This window comes from Cynocephalus volans, chromosome 9 (assembly GCF_027409185.1).
Source record: "Cynocephalus volans isolate mCynVol1 chromosome 9, mCynVol1.pri, whole genome shotgun sequence".
NCBI classification, from domain to species: Eukaryota; Metazoa; Chordata; class Mammalia; order Dermoptera; family Cynocephalidae; genus Cynocephalus; species Cynocephalus volans.
This window is the reverse complement of record NC_084468.1, coordinates 135,405,944-135,426,513: the sequence shown is the minus strand read 5'-3', so window position 1 is coordinate 135,426,513 and position 20,570 is coordinate 135,405,944. Positions and strand designations below refer to the sequence as shown.

Below are 20,570 nucleotides of genomic sequence, written 5' to 3'. Positions count from 1 at the left end.
GAAATAGAATGATCTAAAACTATATACAGTGTCATATTAAAATCTTCCTATCATAAAGTTTTAGAAATTATATTTGGAAAAGCAAGTACTTGGCAACAATACATAAGTCCCATATCATAAATATTTTACTCAATATTTGAAAAAACTCTTAAACCAAGAGGTTTCTTGTTTTTTAAAGGACTGGTAGAAGGGAGGATAAAAGAGTGTTCTGCACAGAATTCTGAAATTTTCTTTTGGAAAACTTTATCCCCAGAAATCTGTGAACTGAAATTCCTGTGAAATTCCCTGTCATTTCATGGCTTCAGCCAAAGGTGGTTCATTTTTACAAGCATATTTTATTTCTAGACTATAGATAACTAGATTAATACTTACTAATATTTCACCTTCATAGTCAGTGCTCTTGAAGTTTCTTTTAAACTAGGGTGTCACTATCAGTCAAATGTACCAGAGGACAGCCCAGGAATAGAATGTGGAAAGACTGGGCCGGCCCGTGGCTCACTCGGGAGAGTGCGGTGCTGATAACACCAAGGCCACGGGTTCGGATCCCATATAGGGATGGCCGGTTCGCTCACTGGCTGAGCGTGGTGCTGACAACACCAAGCCAAGGGTTAAGATCCCCTTACCGGTCATCTTTTTAAAAAAAAAAAAAAAAAAAAAAAAAAAAGAATGTGGAAAGACTTCTTCCTTCAGGTTATTCAGGGTTTTGGGGCTAATGTAAGAGTCCAGACTGGGGAAATATGCCACGTTAATGGGGCTTACTCAATCCACTGGCACACTTCTCAAGTCACTCAAGGCTGGGACTGAGTTTTCATGCCTCCCTTGGGAGAAGGAAGGCATGGCTTCATGTCTAGAATGGGTCTGGGCCAAAGGCAAATTTTATTTGGGAATCAGTGTCCATATTGTATTTAGAAACCACAAATACTATACCATATTAATTGTATTTCTGGCCTGAGTTGGAGTTCCCCAGCTGTCTGAGGAGTAAGATGACAAAGAAAGCTACTCATGGGAGGAGAGGGAAGTATGCAAAATAATATGGAGTCATCAAAAATGTGAAGGCTTCCAGACCAGAGTACATCATCTAGGAGAAAGATTCAGCATCCATTACTATTGCTAACCCTCTTTTTTATTTATCTGTTAAAAAATTGATTGCAGGGGAGCAGCATTAGTGAAAACGACAGAGTTAAAAAATCTCTGTCATATCCCTACCTGATAATTAAGTTAATGGAACAGACTTCAGTGGCCACACATGACAAAAAAAAAAAAAAAAAAGATTTACAAAATTAGTTCAGAAAAGTTACTAAACAAAAAACAGCTATAATCAGCAGCAACAACAAACCCTAGCATGGGGAGAATCTGATTTCCAGAGTTGCCACATTATAATATTTTAAATGTCCAGTTTTCAACAACAACAACAACAACAAAAAATGAGGCAATCAAAGAAACAAGGGAACATGCCCACAAGCAGGAAATAAAGAAATTAATAGAAACTGTCCTTGAGGAAGTCCAGATTGGACTTACTAGACTTTAAACCGACTCTTTTATATATGCTCACAGAACTAAAGAGAAAACCTAAAGAACTGAAGAACACCATGAGAACAATATCTCACAAAATAGAGAATACTAATAATAAAGAGAGAGAAATTACAAAAAGAAACCAAATTGAAATTCTAGAGTTGAAAAGTACAATAACTGAAATGAAAAATTCACTAGAGGGATTCCACAGCAGACTTGAGCAGGCAGAAGAAAGAATCAGTCAATCTGAGGATAGGACAATTAAGATTATACAGTCTGAGGAGTGGAAATAAAAAAGAATGAAGAAAAAGTAACAGAACCTAAGGAGCCTGTGGGACACTTTCAAGTGTACCAAAATATGCATAATGAAAGACCCAAAAGGAGAGAAGAGAAAGGAGAAGAAATATTTGAAGAAATAATGGCTGCAAACTCCCCAAACTGGATGAAAGACATATCTCCACATCTAAGATGCCTACCTGCTTTATAGAATTTTTTTTTTAATTGTTTTTAGGGGATTAAAGGGATTCCTTTAATCTGATCTGAAAGAATCAGTAATTTGAATCCACATGAAGAAATAAAGAACATAGGCAAAGGTAACTACATAGATAAATATAATAGTATTCATGTATTGTTGGTTCTAACTTCTTTATGATGTAAAATACAAATGCATAAAATAATATAATCTATACAATTATAAATCTAGGTTGATGAGCACACAATATATAACAATAGTAATGCAAAGGAAGAAGACAGAGCTATGAGAAGCAAGGATTTCGTATACTATTGAAAATAAGTTGTTATTAATTTGAACGACTATATAGTTATAATTAAAAATATCAATTGTAATTAGGTCAAACACTAAGAAAGTAACTAAAAATATGTATAGTAAAAGAATGAGAAGAGAATCAAAATGGTACACTAGAAAATATCTATTAAATGTAAAAGAAGGCAGCAGTGGAAAAACTGAGGAACAAAAAATATATATAAGACATATAGAAAACAAACAGCAAATGGCAGAAGTAAATCCTTCCTTATTAGTAATTCCTAATTAGTAATTCCTTAATTAGCAAACTAAATAATTTAAATTTATTAAACTTTCTAATCAAAAGTCTGAGACTGGCAAATTGAATAAAAAAAAAAAAATCCAACTATATGCTCTCTATAAGCCACTCACTTAAGATTCAAAGACACAAAAAGGTTGAAAGTGAAAGGAAGGAAAAAGATTCCAGCTGGCTGGTTATATAACCATCTGGCTGGTTAGCTCAGCTGGTTAGAGTGTAGTCTTATAACACCAAGGTCAAAGGTTTGGATACCCATACTGCCAGCTAAGGAGAAAAAAAAAAAAAATGATATTCTATGCACACTGTAACCAACAGAGAGAGCTGCAGTGGCTATTCTAATATCAAACAAAACAGAGTTTAAGACAAAGGTGATATAGCAGAAAAAAGGACATTATATAACTGACAAAAAGGACATTACATAGACTCGAGCTTTCAGCTGGGCAGACCAAGAAAAAAGAAGACTCAAATTACTAAAATCTAGAAGAAAAGTGGGGAAATTACTACTGACATCATAGAAATAAAAAGGATTATAACAGAATACTATAATAGTTGTATGCCAACAAATTGAATAACCTCGATGAAATGGACAAATTCCTAGAAACACAAAATCTACCAAAACTGATTCAAAGAAGAAATAGAAAATCTAAATAGACCTATAACAAGTAGAGATGAAATCAATAATCAAAAAACTTCTAACAAAGAGAAGCTCAAGACCAGATAGCTTCACTGGTGAATTCAACCAAACATTCAAAAAATAATTAACACTAATTCTTCTCAAACTCTCTAAAAAATTGAAGAGGAGCGAGCACTTCCTAACTCATTCTATTAGGCCAGTGTTTCCCTGACACCAAATCCACTGACATCACAAGAAAAGAAAATTACAGACCAATATCTCTTACATAGATGCAAAAATCCTTAACAAAATACTAGCAAACTGCATCCAGATGCATATAAAAAGGATTATTTGCCATGACCAAGTGGGATATATCCCAGGAATGCAAGAGTGGTTCACATGTGAAAATCACTATGTGTAGTATACCACATGGAGGAAACCACATTATCATCTCAATGAATGAAGAAAAAGCATTTGACAAAATCCAACACCCTTTCATGACAAAAACACTCATCAAACTAGAAATGGGAATGAACTTCCTCAACTTGTTAAAGGACATCTACAAAAAACCTACAGCTAACATCATACTTAATGGTGCCTCCCTAAGATCAGGAACAAGACTAAGATGTGCACTCTCACCACTTCTATTAATTATAGCAAGGGCATTTAAGTGAGAAAAAGAAATTAATATGCACCCAAATTGGAAAGAAGAATTAAGAATTTCTCTATTTAGAGATGACATGATCATATACAGAAAATCCTAAATAACACACATGCTTGAATGCGCATGCGTGCACGTGCGCACACGCACATACACACACTCACACACACACACACACACACACACACACACACACACACACACAAAACTATTAGAGCCAATAAGTGAATTCAGCAAAGCTGAAGGATACAATATCAACAAGCAAAAACCAGCTGTAGTTCTATGCCAAGCAATAAACAATCCAAAAACGAAATTAAGAAAACAACTCCATTTAAAATAACATCAAAAAATACAAAGGTGAACAAGACCCAAGAAAGATCTACATAGTGCTACAAAGGCACCCAGAGAGACCGGTCGTCTGTGCCCAGCAGAAACCTGGTAGACTTCCTGGGCGAGGCGGTGCCGAGCAGGGTCTTGAAGGCCCAGCTGATAGACGAGGGGTGCAGAAGACACGCCCCAGCCCAGCAAAGTGCGCACAGAGTGGGGAGACGTGCGGCCAGGGAGGCGGAGACTCGACAAAAACCACACACCCGGTGGGGTCGCCACTGCACGATCTAACAGCCTGGGCCAGAGCACACGGAACAGGGAGAAGTCCTGCACAGGAAGTGAAAGCTCAACAGAGATCACACACCCTGTGGTACATGATCCACCAGCCCAGCAGAGTCCAAGCTGACCAGTAAGGTGGCTCCCCGGAGAAGTCCAAGACCCGAGGCAACCACACACACAAGGCACTAGAGGCCAACTGAGCCGTCACGGAGGGAACCATACGAAATTGGCAACCACAGCAACATCCTAGTTAGTCATTAGTCTCAAACCGGTGGACTGTGAAACCCCCGGCCACAATGAATAAACACCAAAAAAAAGATACCAGAAATACAAAAAATCAAGAAAGTACACCACCAAAAGTTAATAAATCTCAAACTCTAGATCCTATAGAACAAGAAGCCCTTGAAATAACTGACAAGGAATTTCGAGTGATAATTCTAAGGAAACTGAATGAGATACAAGAAAACTCAGCTAGACATCATGATGAAATGAGGAAAAGTATACAGGATCTGAAAGAGGAAATGTACAAGGAAATCAATGTCCTGAAAAAAAATGTAGCAGAACTTGCTGAACTGAAGAAGTTATTCAACGAAATAAAAAACACAACGGAGAGTTTAACCAGCAGGCTTGTCGAAGTTGAAGAGAGAACCTCTGAACTTGAAGATGGGCTGTTTGAAATAACACAAGCAGACAAAAAGAAAGAAAAAATAATCAAGGACATTGAAGAAAATCTGAGAGAGATATCAGACAACCATAAGCGATCAAATATCCGAGTCATGGGTATTCCAGAAGGGGAGGAAAATGGAGATTCCATTGAAAACATATTCAACAAAATAGTGGCAGAAAACTTCCCAGGTATAGGAAAAATCACTGATCTTCAGATCCAGGAAGCTCAACGATCTCCAAATGTATTTAACCCAAAAAGACCTTCTCCAAGACATGTCATAGTCAAATTGGCAAAACTCAGAGATAAAGAGAGAATCTTAAAAGCTGCAAGAGAGAAGCGTCAAATCACCTATAAGGGAGCCCCAATCAGGTTAACATCAGACTTTTCATCACAAACCCTAAAAGCTAGAAAGGAATGGGATGATATTTTCAAAATACTAAAAGACAAAGATTGCCAGCCAAGAATACTCTACCCTGCAAGACTATCCTTCCGAAATGAGGGGCAAATAGTATATTTCTCAGACAAACAAAAACTGCGGGAGTTCACTACCACAAGACCACCCTTACAAGAAATCCTCAAGGGAGTACTGGGTTTGGTTCCTGAAAAATAACTACCACTGCCATAAAAACCCAAGAAAAATCTAAACCCGCTAGTATAATAAAAATGGCATTCATGAAGAGAAAACAAGCTAACAAAAACACTATCTACAACCTAAGGAACCAACAAACACAGAAAACAAACAGTAAATCAGAAAGCAAGGAACAAAAGACACCTAAGACAACCAAACAACCAATAAAATGCTAGGAATAAATCAACACCTTTCAATAACAACTCTTAATGTAAAAGGCTTAAATTCCCCAATTAAAAGACACAGACTGGCTGACTGGATTGAAAAGCAGGACCCAACTATATGCTGCCTACAAGAGACCCACCTCACCCATAAAGATTCACACAGACTAAGAGTGAAAGGATGGAAAAAGATTTACCATGCAAACAGAAAAGAAAAACGAGCTGGAGTAGCTATTCTTATATCTGACAAAATAGACTTTAAACTAAAAACCATAAAAAGAGACAATGAGGGACACTACTTAATGATAAAAGGACTGATCCATCAAGAAGACATAACAATCATAAATATGTATGCACCCAATGTTGGAGCAGCCAGATTTATAAAACAAACTCTATTAGACCTAAAGAAGGAAATAGACTCTAATACCATAATAGCAGGGGACCTGAACACCCCACTGTCAATATTAGACAGATCATCTAGGCAAAGAATCAGTAGAGAAACACAAGATCTAAACAAGACTCTAGACCAATTGGAATTGGCAGATATCTACAGAACATTCCACCCAACAACCTCAGAATATTCATTTTTCTCATCAGCACATGGATCATTCTCCAGGATAGATCACATATTAGGTCACAAATCAAGTCTCAATAAATTCAAAAAAATTGCAATTATCCCATGTATCTTCTCAGACCACAATGGATTAAAACTAGAAATTAATAACAAACGAACCTCTGGAAACTATACAAACACATGGAAATTAAACAGCATTCTACTTAATGACATATGGGGCCAAGGAGAAATCAAGCAGGAAATCAAAAAATTTATTGAAACTAATGAAAACAATGATACATCATACCAAAACCTGTGGGATACTGCAAAAGCAGTATTGAGGGGAAAATTTATTGCATTAAACGCTCACTTCAGAAGAATAGAAAGATGGCAAGTGAACAAACTAACACTTCACCTTAAAGAACTAGAAAAACAAGAACAATCCAAACCTAAAGTTAGCAGACGGAAAGAAATCATTAAGATCAGAGCAGAACTGAATGAAATTGAAAACCAAAAAACAATTCAAAATATCAACGAATCAAAAAGTTGGTTTTTTGAAAAGATAAATAAAATTGACAAACCATTAGCACAGCTAACAAAAAAAAGAAGAGAGAAGACTCAAATAACAAAAATTAGAAATGAAAAAGGCGATATTACAACTGATTCATCTGAAATACAAGGAATCATTCGAGACTACTATAAACAACTATATGCCAACAAATTTGAAAATCTGGAGGAAATGGATAAATTTCTGGACACACACAAGCTCCCAAAACTGAACCGTGAAGACGTAGAAAATTTGAACAGACCAATAACAATAAAGGAGATTGAAGCTGTTATCAGAAGGCTCCCAACAAAGAAAAGCCCAGGACCAGATGGATTCACAGCAGAATTTTACCAAACATTCAAAGAGGAATTGACACCGATTCTTTACAAACTATTCCAAAAGATTGAAACGGACGCAAATCTCCCAAACTCATTCTATGAAGCAAACATCATCCTGATACCAAAACCAGGTAAAGATATAACCAAAAAAGAAAACTACAGGCCAATATCCTTGATGAATATAGATGCAAAAATCCTCACTAAATTACTAGCAAACAGAATACAGCAACACATACGTAAAATTATTCATCACGATCAAGTGGGATTCATCCCAGGGATGCAAGGTTGGTTCAACATACGCAAATCAATAAATGTGATACACCATATTAATAAACTCAAACACAAGGACCATATGATCATCTCTATAGATGCTGAAAAAGCATTTGATAAAGTTCAGCACTCATTCATGACAAAGACCCTCTATAAGTTAGGTATAGAGGGAAAGTATCTCAACATAATTAAAGCCATATATGCCAAACCCACAGCCAATATCATCCTGAATGGGGAAAAGCTGAAAGCTTTTCCTTTAAGAACAGGAACTAGACAAGGATGCCCACTCTCACCACTCCTATTCAACATAGTGTTGGAAGTACTAGCCAGAGCAATCAGAGAAGAGAAGGAAATAAAGGGCATTCAGATTGGAAAAGATGAAGTCAAACTGTCCCTGTTTGCAGATGACATGATCCTATATATCGAACAGCCTAAAACCTCTACAAAAAAACTGCTGGAATTGATAAATGATTTCAGCACAGTAGCAGGATACAAAATCAACACACAAAAATCAGTAGCATTTCTTTTCTCCAATAGTGAACATGCAGAAAGAGAAATCAAGAAAGCCTGCCCATTTACAATAGCCACCAAAAAAATAAAATACTTAGGAATTGAGTTAACCAAGGAGGTGAAAAATCTCTATAATGAGAACTACAAACCACTGCTAAGAGAAATTAGAGAGGATACAAGAAGATGGAAAGATATCCCATGCTCTTGGATTGGAGGAATCAACATAGTGAAAATGTCCATACTACCCAAAGTGATATACAAATTCAATGCAATCCCCTTCAAAATTCCAAAGACATTTTTCTCAGAAATGGAAAAAACTATCCAGACATTTATATGGAACAATAAAAGACCACGCATAGCCAAAGCAATGCTGAGCAAAAAAAATAAAGCTGGAGGCATAACACTACCTGACTTTAAGCTATACTACAAAGCTATAATAACCAAAACAGTATGGTACTGGCATAAAAACAGACACACTGACCAATGGAATAGAATAGAGAATCCAGAAATCAACCCACAGTTACTGTCAGCTGATCTTTGACAAAGGCACCAAGCCTATTCAGTGGCGAAGGGACTGCCTCTTCAGCAAATGGTGCTGGGACAACTGGATATCCGTATGCAGGAGAATGAAACTAGATCCATACCTCTCACCGTATACTAAAATCAACTCAAAATGGATTAAGGATTTAAATATACACCCTGAAACAATAAAACTTCTTAAAGAAAACATAGGAGAAACACTTCAGGAAATAGGACTGGGCACAGACTTCATGAATACGACCCCAAAAGCACGGGCAACCAAAGGAAAAATAAACAAATGGGATTATATCAAACTAAAAAGCTTCTGCACAGCAAAAGAAACAATTAAAAGAGTTAAAAGACAACCAACAGAGTGGGAGAAAATATTTGCAAAATATATATCTGACAAAGGATTAATATCCAGAATATATAAGGAACTCAAACAACTGTACAAGAAGAAAACAAGCAACCCAATTAAAAAATGGGCAAAAGAGCTAAGTAGGCATTTCTCTAAGGAAGATATACAAATGGCCAACAGACATATGAAAAAATGCTCAACATCACTCAGCATCCGGGAAATGCAAATCAAAACCACATTGAGATACCATCTAACCCCAGTTAGGATGGCTAAAATCCAAAAGACTCTGAACGATAAATGCTGGCGAGGCTGCGGAGAAAAAGGAACTCTCATACATTGTTGGTGGGACTGAAAAATGGTGCAGCCTCTATGGAAAATGGTATGGAGGTTCCTCAAACAATTGCACATAGATCTACCATACGACCCAGCTATCCCACTGTTGGGAATATACCCAGAGGAATGGAAATCATCAAGTCGAAGGTATACCTGTTTCCCAATGTTTATCGCAGCACTCTTTACAATAGCCAAGAGTTGGAACCAGCCCAAATGCCCATCATCGGATGAATGGATACGGAAAATGTGGTACATCTACACAATGGAATACTACTCAGCTATAAAAACGAATGAAATACTGCCATTTGCAACAACATGGATGGACCTTGAGAGAATTATATTAAGTGAAACAAGTCAGGCACAGAAAGAGAAATACCACATGTTCTCACTTATTGGTGGGAGCTAAAAATTAATATATAAATTCACACACACACACACACACACACACACACACACACACACAAACCGGGGGGGAGGGGAGAAGATATAACAACCACAATTATTTGAAGTTGATACGACAAGCAAACAGAAAGGACATTGTTGGGGGGGTGGGGGGAGGGAGAAGGGAGGGAGGTTTTGGTGATGGGGAGCAATAATCAGCCACAATGTATATCGACAAAATAAAATTTAAAAAATAAATAAATAAATAAATAAAATAAAATAACATCAAAAAGAATAAAAAATACTTAGGAATAAATTTATCCAAGGAGGTGCAAGACTTGAACACTCAAAGGTACCAAATATTTTTGAAATAAATTAAAGAATACCTAAATAATGGAAATAAAAAGATATCCTGTGCTTCTATTGTTAAAATGACAAATTAATCTACTACATATTCAATAAAATACCTATCAAAATTTCAACTTCCTTCTTTGCAGAAGTGAACAAACTGTACCTAAAATTCACATGGAATTGCATGGGATCCTGAAATAGCTGAAACAATCTTGAAGAAGAACAAAATTGGACGACTCACCCATCCCAATTTCAAAACTTACTACAAAGCCACAGTAATCAAAACAATGTGGTACTGGCATAAGGATAGCCATATAGACCAATGGAATAGTATTGACAGTGCAGAAGTAAACCCATACATCTCTGGTCAATTGATTCTTGATAGGGGTGCCAAGATCACTCAATGGAGAAAAATAGTCTTTTCAACAAATGATGCTGAGACAACTGGATATCCACATGTAAAAAAATAAAATTGAACCCTAATCTCATACCATATACAAAAAATTAACTCAAGATAGATCAAAGACCTAAAACTATAAAATGCCTAGAAGAAAACATAGGGGTAAGTCTTCATGACTTTGGAATTGACAATGGATTCTTAAATACAACACCAAAAGCACAAGCAAGAAAAGGATAAATAGACAAACTGGACTTCATCGAATTAAAAACTTTTGTGCATCAAAGGACAATACTAAGAAAGTGGAAGGAAAGCATGTACTACTTGGAACGTATAAAGAACTCCTACAACTCAACAATGAAAAGATAAACAAACCAATTAAGACTGCATAAAGGACTTCAACAGATGTTTTTCCAAAGAAGATATAAAAATGGCGATTAGCACATGAAAATATGCTTAACATCATTTGTCATTAGGGAAATGCAAATCAAAACCACAGTGAGTACCATTTCATACCCACTAGGGTGGCTAGAATCAAAAAATCAGATAATAGCAAGTCTCAACAAGGATGTGGAGAAATTAGAAACCTTGTACTCTACTGGTGGAAATGTAAAGTGGTACAGCACAGTGAAAACAGCGGTTCCTTAAAAAGTTAAATATAGAATTACCATATGACTTCGCAATTCCAGTCCTATGTATATAACCCAAAAGAATTGAAGATATTTGTCCACACAAAAACTTGTACACAAATGTTCAAAGCAGCATTATTCCTAATAGCCAAAAAATGGAAAAAACCCAAATGCCCATCAGCTGATGAATGGATAAACAAATTGTGGTATATTTGTTTACAATGGAATATTATTTAGTCATAAAAAGGAAAGAAGTACTGATTGATGTTACAATACAGATGAACCTTGGAAACATATGTTAAGTGATAGAAGTCAGACTCAAAAGGCCAGCCACATACTGTATGATTCCTTTATAGCAAATATTCATAACAGGCAAATCCACAGAGACATAACGTAGACCGGTGGTTGCCAGGGGTAAGGGGGAAGAGCGAATGGGGACTGGATGTTCAATGCGTATAGGGTTTCTTCTTGAGGTGACGAAAATGTTCTGGAATTAGACAGTGGTGATATTTGTTCAGTTTTGTAAATATACTAAAAACCACTGATTTGCACACTTTTAAATGGTTAAAATATTGAATTGTATGTTATGTGAATTTATCTTCAGTTTTAAAAAATGGACTGCAGCTTTGATGAGACAGCAATAGACCTGGGTCATTATCCCTCGTTTAATATCCTAAGAGTGTCTTGAGAAGCAAAGGCCCTGAAATCATTTTGAAGTATCAACAGCAAATCATTCTCAAATGCTTGTGCTTGGGTTCAGACAGCTTTGGCTCAAGCTGATGGCTAATTGTGTGAGGTGCGCACCTCAGCTGAGCTCATCCTTCTCATCTATCTCCAGTGAGATGATGCCGGTGCTCCCAGGGGTGGGTGGGCAGGCCAGAGGCCAGAAGGAGCTGATTGTTGTTGGCAGGTAGTCACTGTTTACGTTTGTCAGAAGAGGAGACTAGTGGGATCATATGCGCTCCTAATGCAAGAAAGATGGCCAGAGCCTTGTAGCCAACCCTGAGGCTTCTGTGAAGGTGCTGACAGTTGATCCTGGTAGGGGAAGTGGGGACTTGGTAATGGGCAGGGCATACTTAACAAGGACCTCTCCTTTGCACCTCTTGTAAGGTGCCTAAGTGAGCAATAACAGATTTTAATGATCATTTGTGTTCCTGGGACCGTGAGGCATGAGCTCAAATGTCTGCTTTAAGTGCAAAGACCCTCTTAGACAGTGACCATTATTCCTCTTTTTCTTTTGTATTTGGATAATAACGCCATGGCAATTTAATTAGAAGACAGATAGTGTCACAGTACTTAAAGCAGATGACAGGCTTTCAACCACATGTGCTAATCAGCACCAGGCAGTTATGATGGCAGCATCCTGCTTTTATTGTTAATTGCCCTGATTTTATTAACCTTCAGACACTTGGATTATTTTTAAAGATTTGCCTGTGGCAATTAACTGCAGCAATTTATCTGGAATATTGCATGCATTTGGCTTGAATATGCAATGAAGACCCTGTTTCAAAGCAGCAACAGTGAACTCCTACAATCTATAATCAAACAATAGAATGATTCAAGACACACATTGCTTTCCACTCTTTTGCTGGTTTATGAATTTTATGATTATGATTCCAAAGAATCATAATGAACCAGCATAAAGAAAGTGCTCAAAACACATTTAAATAGCTTTATTCACCTCAAGGAGGTTCAAACTCTTTGGAGAGATTTGATGAAATGTGCTTGGTAGAAAGAGAGGGGGAAGTTTTAACCTAAAGTAGTCTTTAACTTTGCTGGAATTAGTATCTCTCACAGTGTTTCTGCTTAACAGCCTATGGCATCCAAGGGTCTTTATGCTTAGGAAATACATCTTTAGGAATTCTTTTCTATTTATCCTTCAGGCCATGACAATATTGTTCTCTTTCCAAAGTTTCTCTCACATGGATAGTACTATTTTATAAAAGTTCATAGTAATTTTAAAGAGCCAACCTCTATCTCAGTTGGTAGCACCACTGCTTCCTCAGGCACACAAGCTAGACACTTGGGAATCATCCCACATGCTTCTGTCCCCAGTCTACCCAGCCAACTAACTCTTACATGGTCCCCTTCCCCAGTTTCACTCATCTGGTCTGATTCAGGGCCCCTGTGGATTATTCTAGCAGGCTCCCAAGTGGTTCCGTGCCTCACGCTTCATCTCCTTTCAATCTACCCTTCCTCACATCTCCAGCTACTTTAACATGAGTTAAATGCAAATCTTACATGGGCATTCCAACCCTTAACATCCTCTAATAACTCCCCATGACTTAGAACAGACTCAAGTTCCCCAAAATAGCATCCAGTGTCCTCTAAGACCTGAACCCTTTTACCTCTTTAGCTCATCACTCACTATTTCCTGGCTCCTGGGAACTCTGGGCTGACACAGAGAAGGACAGTCTCTTTGCTCTCTCTATTCTCTCTGCAACTTTGTCCCTTCTGTACAAAATACCCTTCTCCTTTCTATACTGTATATACTGTGGTTCACCTAATTAAAAAACAGACAAAACTCTCTATATAAACATATTCACATATATTGGCATAGATGTCATTTGTTTTCAAAAATATCAGTTTTATTGGCTACCCAACAATCAGTTACATGGATTTACCATAATTTAACCATGTCCCCGATACTGCACATTTAGATTGCTCTCAATTTTTAGTATAATATAAAAATTGTAATAATTAACATTCTTCTTTCTATCAAATCTTTATCCTTGTCTCTAGCTATTTCCTTAGAAATATTTCTTTTAATGGAATTACTAGATTAAAAATTGAGAAGTTGTGTAAAGCATTCATTATATATTGCCAAATTGACATAAAATTTCTGATGTAATCTTTTTTATGTAATCTTTCCAATCGTCATGATTTCTCATTCTACATGATAGCCCCTTCACATTCCAAATTTAGACCAGGGACTACAGTAGGTCTCCTAATGTTTCTAAAACTTTACTCCTCTATCAAGTCAGGTCTCCTGAGAGCCCCACGCCTGCAGTACGTTAGGGATTCTTGTACCTGATAGAAATGCCTTCCCAGAATTAGTATTTAGAATACAAGCTCCAGGTAGAGACAGCCTCAGCATTCACTAAGAGCAAGTATGAGAAATGGTCCTGAGAAGAATGTTCAGATTACTTTTGAAGGCATCCTTTAAAGTTATTTTTACAAAATTTACATGGTATCTCTCCCTTGGAGTACAATTCATGGAAAACTTCATAATTATTAATAGCCTGGTGTTTCAATTAAATAATTACAGATATGTAACCATGGTGTCTCTCTCTCTCCCTTGTTTTGGCTACCAGAAAGCTCAGGATACTATTTCCTCCAGGTCTAGCTTTTATGATGTGAAAACTAGCTTTGTGACTTAAACTGCTCAAGTCTCAGTGTCTTCATCTATAAAATGAAGATAACTAATACCTACTCTGCAGAGTGGTGTTTAAGGAGCCAAGTACGGTGTCTGGCAAATACGTACTGATTGATTTCCATGTATAAGATACTGTACTCAGTGCTAGGGGAACAATGGACAAGGTTCTTGCCCTGCTGGAGTTCACATTCTAGAGGGAAAGCCAGAAGGCCAATAAGTAAACAAATGCACAGATGACGGTAGGCAGGTTGTGATGAGTGCCATGTGCAAATAAAGGAAGGGATGTGGGGGAGGGTAACTGGGTGTGAGAGGTGGCCTGCCTTAGTGTGATTACAGAAGACTGCTCTGTGTAGAAGAAACTTGCACTGAGACTTCAGGGATGAGGATGAGCTAGCCACATAAAGAGGGAGCAAAGAGCATCCCAGGCAGGAGGAACAGAGAATAGCCAGGCCCTGAGGCGGGAAACCACTTGGCAAGTTCTAGGAGGCTGGCGAGAGAGGCTGCAGCAGAGCAGGCACACAGAAGGCTGTGAGATAAGGAAAACAAACAGTAGTATGGCTAATAAAAATTGCTTGCTTGCCTTAGTCGTTTTATTATACATGGGCCTTTTATTATAAACAGTTTCAAATACTTTTGAAGTCGCAAATATATAAAGAAAAAAGTGAATAAAGTCATTAATTAGAAAGAATTTTAACAGCATTTATCAAGAGCCTACTATACACATTATATGACTTAAATATTTAATTCTCCCAATAGTTTTATATGGTAAATACTATTATTAGCTTCTATTATTTCTTTTTACTGATGAGGAAGTGAGACACAGAGTGTTTAATAAACGTGCCAAAGTTGACACAAGAAACAAGTTTATGAGCAGAATCTGAACCAGGCGGTCTAACTCCAAATCCAGTGCTCTTAGCCATTACCCAGTGCTGCCTCTTAGGGTCACACAGCTATTGTGAATCAGTTATTTGATGGCACACACAGGTCCTCTTGAGTTTATAACAGTTGTGCTTGCTAGTAGCAGGAAATATGTTTGGAATTCATAATGTATTTTCTTTTTTTTTTTTTTTGGGCAGCTGGCCAGTACCAGGAATCCAAACCCTTGACCTTGGTGTTACAAGGCTGCACTCTAACCAACTGTGCTAACTGGCTATCCTGGAATTCATGATCTATATATAATATATTATCAGGGACAAATCTTCAAATTCTATTCATTATCGAGAAGTAGGGTCTAATGGAGCATGAGAAAAATTTCTCTCACACAAAAAATAAAGACCTCTAATTCATTAACACTTTAATAATCATTACCAATTTGCAGAACTTGTCCATTATTAACTCTTTATCTATAATTTATTACACAGATATTTATGTGGGTCAAAGTATGTCCACATACTTTGCAAATAGCTACCGGTTTGCTCTCCTGTGGATACCAACCATATGTGCTAAGCAGACACAATAAAGATGAATTTTATTTAAATAATGTTGCTCAGAGAAAGTGATCAGGCAAAATAGTCTGATGGCTGGTAAAAATCTTTTTTAATTACTCATTTTCCAGGTGGAGTTCTGTTTCAATGCATAATCTCTGGTGTGCCAATGCCAACCCAAGGCCGTGCTCCCAGGCAGTGTCTACAATTGGCTTCACTTACATTCCCATCATGGTTTGGGCAAGAGAGAGGCTTTCCTGCAGCCACAGCAGTGACTGTCTCCAGGATGGAAGACTCCTCAGCGTTGCTGCCTGGAGTTCGCTGCAGCACGTCCATCAGGTTTGTGATGAAGAAGTTGTTCTGGAGCGCGGCCACCCCTTTCTCGGGCAGGATGGAGGTCTGGCGGCACACTGGGCAGGAGAGGGTTAAACTGTGGGCAGGAATGTAGTTCTGCAGGCACCTGTTGCAGAAGCAGAGGTGGGAGGGCAGTGAGCACAGTGCAGCGCAGGGGACAGAACCACCACCCACTTCTCACAGGTACCTACAGGTTCTTACTCAGTGACTACATGGGCTGCTTTGCAGAAACTCTTCGTAGTCTCCTTTTCTAGGAAAATAATATTACAGAAACCAAGAGGTAACCGGTACTCACATTCACCCTGTCAAACTGATCAGTCAAATGATTACGTTCAAAGAAAAAAAAAGTCTCACTGACTTCTGCAGCTTTTTCTAGATCCTTGGCACTCAAACTGTGGCCCGTGTACTGGACCAGTAGCATCAGCCTCACTGGGGAGCTTCACAGAAATGCAGAATCTTAGGGCCCATCCCAGCCTACTGACTCAGATCCCCATGTGATTCGTAGACAAGCATTTGTCTACAATATCTAGCATTGGTCTCATGAGTTTGTGGACTTTTACAATTGGAAGAAACATGCCAAATGTTTCTGTTAGCACTGAAACTCCTTTTGACATATAAAATCATAATCAGAGATTAGAAATACATCAAAGTGGAAATGTTTGGTTGAAGAAGGGATGAGACACACCAGTGTCAGAGTTTGTTTCTTCTTGCCTCTCCTCAACAGGTGTCAGCTTAATTCATTTCATTAAGGAAACGTGTCACTAGTAATGACTAACATATATACTGCTCACTACATTCAAAGTTCTTCCAGTGAGCCTATGAAGTAGGTACTATTATGAACTCTTCAGACATATGAGGAAACACAGGCAGAGAGAGGCTCAATTACTTGCCCAAGGTACTTAGCTGGTCAAAGGCAGAAAAGGAATTCAAACCCAGGTGGGTTTGGACCATGATCTACGCTCTAAGTAACTAAACTATACAATGTTTCCCAGTTGCTTATCAAACAATTCAAAACCACTGAGTTAGCCCCGTTTCCCTTATTATGCAGAGGAAGAAACTGACATCAAGAAGGTTAACTGATCTTTTCCATGTCACAGAGGTAGCTAGTGCTGAATCAACACCAGAAATCACACAGCTTTTGCTAAGGTCACTAATGGCATCTAAACCCAATTGATGTTTTTCAATCCTATCCTTCTAGACTTCTCAGAGGCATTCATCAAGCTTGACCGTTGCCCACCCATTTTTGGAAATTTTATCTTTCTCGTCTTTATGAAATCTGGTTCTCCTTCTGTCCGCTCTGTCTTTTCTGAGTCAATGCAGTTTGGAGTTAACCAAACCTCTTAGAAGAGACCTCTCCTCTCCCTGGGATATTATATCCACGTGCACGGCTATAAGCATAATGCTCCCACATTTACATTTCTTCCCACAGATGTCTCCTCTGAGGCCCATAACTGTATACCAACTGCCTTCTTGACATCGCCTCTTAGAGATCTCACAGGTCCTAAAACTCAACACATCCAAAACTAAATTCATGATCTTCCTCCAAACTGTGTCCTCTTCCTGTTTTTTGTTTGTTTGTTTTTGTTTTGTTGTTATTATATTTATTTTTTCTTACCTCTTCCTATCTTGATGAATGGCACCTCCATCCATTCATCTCAGCAAACCAGAAACTAGAAGTTATTCTTTAAAACAGTAATTCCCTACTGTCCTTCATTTCCCATACCCAACCCAACACCAAAGCCTGTCAATTCCTAAACATCTTTCCAACCTCCCCAGTTGTCTTCATCCCCATCACACCACCCTTTCTTAGACTTCTGCAATAGCCTTATACCTGGTCTACTGTCGTTCACCTTTATACCCTCTAACCCTTCTTCATAATGCAACCAGAATGACCTTCTCAGGACTCAAAACTAACCATTTAAATCTCCCTCCCCTCCCATTTGAGATTAAAACCCTTCCATAGTTTCCACTGCTCTTACATTGAAGACAAGGATCCATATGTAGTTAACATGGATTACTCAACTATATGATCTAGCACCTATATATTTTCTGTCTCTTCCCTTCTTTATTGCATACCAGCCACCACTGACTTATTTAAACTCTTCCAAAGTGTCGTGGTCCCTCTCACTACTGCACCTTTGCATATACCTGAAATTCTTTCTTCCTCTCACTCCCCTTTGCTTAGTTAATTTTTACTCATCCTTGGAGTTTCTGCTTAATCTTCAGTTCTGCAGGGAAGCATTCCCTGATATAGCAAAGTCCCTATTAAACGGTTTCCTGTGTACTTCTGTTGTGTAGCACTTGTCACTGTTTAGTTTCACATTAATCTGAGAGATTAGGGTTAATGACTGGCTCCTCCACAAGGTTGTAAGCTCCCTGAGGCCAGTGACTGTGTCTGGTTTTGCTCTCCTCCCAAGCCTCGCTGGTGTTTTGGAAGATGTGGGTGAGAGAGTGACTTAGAAGATGTCCACTGAGTGGCCAGGTCCTATAGTTCACTCTCCTGACAGTAACACAAGCTGTAAAGTTTTGTCTCTACATAAGCAAAATGTTCCCAAAAAGCGCCAGCACCTTAAAAAGGAAATAATTTCAATGTGCACAATGTTAGAACAATTTTAACACATAGCATTCCATAGGACTTTCCACGGTAGATCTTGAAAATCTCTGCCACTTGCTATTGTATGGGAGCAGGGGTGGGTTGAGTTATACCCAAGAGAAAGGGAAGGGGCAGCCCAGAAATGTTGCTTCTCACCGATCAGAGTCAAGAAATAGGATCCCAAACACAGATGATGGGGCACTAAACCTGGGGGAATAGGGCAGCTCTGCCAAGCTCAGAATGAACGGCTCTCAGTGCTGTATACAGAGAGTGCCTGGCTATGCCGACTGCTGCAAATCAAGTGATGATCTTGCCATATGTGTCCAGGGACACATGGACAAGTAGCTAATATTTATGTTTCAGCTATACCCACTAAGTGAGGGGGGAAAAATCACACTCCATTTAATAAATTATTTTGGAATATGAATTACAAAACATTTAAGCCAAAGTATAAAATAAATAAAAAGTACTGATGCCCTATATATTACTACTAAAACCAACAACCCCCCCCAAACACACCCTCACAACAATCCAAAACAAACAAAAAACCACAACTACCAGTAATAAATGTACCTTCTCCCTCCAACCATTACCATCACCAAGGATATGGTTATTCTTTTGCAACTGAGACCTTCCAAAGTAAATCAACTCAAAGAATGGTCAGTTAGCAAACGTACGTTAAATCAGATGGTAAATGTAACCAGCGTAGATTTGAAGCCACTGGAAATACTGATTAGCTGTTCTATAACAGAAAGTAAAGCATGCTAATTGTGTATGAAATAATAAGAAGAAACGTACTAACATAATGCTATAAAACATAATTACCATATTTGTTTTTAAATATATATCTATTATCTTACTAGGGAAATACTTAAATTAGGCCACAGATAAACTGAAGACTAACAAACTTCTTATGCTTAATTGCTTATATGGTAAATTAAATTATGGGGTAAAAATGTATTTTGATAATTGACTACCACTCCCCTCCAAAAATCAAGAAGGATAAATAAGAAAGTATTTTTGTAAATAGCACATTACATAGTCAGGTAATTTATAATTATATATAATATATTTTGTTTCTTCAACTAAAATATCATAGTGTTCAAAAGTGACAGTATGTGTCTGAGGTATCTTCTGGATCTTTGGGATGGAAGCTCTGTCCTTTGAACTAAACTCTCATATATGCAGGTGTTTTATCTGATTTATTATATTGGAAGAAATGATAGATTTTTTCATTGGCCCTCACCAAATACCCTCTGTAGAGAATTGCTGTTAGCAAAAATTGTTTCACAAAGAACAAAAGGAATATTTTTTAAAAGTTTTCATCTTAAAATACTGATTTAATATTCTGTCTCTTGTGGAAATGAATCAGTAGTCACCAGATTTTTCTCCCACTTGTAATTGTTTGAAATAAAGTAAATTATTGATAATTCATGATTCTGTGTCTAGATGTCTGTCAGAAGCACAAGAGATTCACTGCCTCCCATAGGTAACTGTAGCATTTTAGGAAGGAACCTTGTGGTAGACTGTAAGAGGTCAGTCTGTGCACCTCACTTCCCTGAGCACAAATGAGGCTTACCTCTCGCAGAAAGTGTGCAGACAGGGGAGAACCTTGGGATTCTTGTACCGTTCCAGGCATATACTGCAAATCAGAAACTGCTTGTCAATCTGGCGCACCACAGGACTTGGGATGTTGGTGCCTTCACTGGCCATCCTAGACCACTGACA

General features: G+C 37.9%; 1 protein-coding gene across 5 annotated transcripts in view; it reads right to left on the bottom strand.

The window, feature by feature from the left end:
- Window positions 1-20,570, bottom strand: part of TRIM2 (tripartite motif containing 2) — a 57,283-nt gene extending 36,713 nt beyond the window's left edge. For 4 of the 5 annotated variants that reach the window (XM_063107961.1, XM_063107962.1, XM_063107964.1 and 1 more), the window contains exons 1-2: window positions 20,422-20,570; window positions 16,118-16,355 (exon numbers count right to left, since the gene is read on the bottom strand). In XM_063107961.1, coding sequence (XP_062964031.1) covers window positions 16,118-16,355; window positions 20,422-20,555 — 372 coding nt within the window. In that variant the 5' untranslated portion in view covers window positions 20,556-20,570. Of the gene's footprint in view, window positions 1-9,380; window positions 9,396-16,117; window positions 16,356-20,421 lie in introns of all 5 variants that reach the window. The other variant, XM_063107963.1, reaches the window with a different exon arrangement.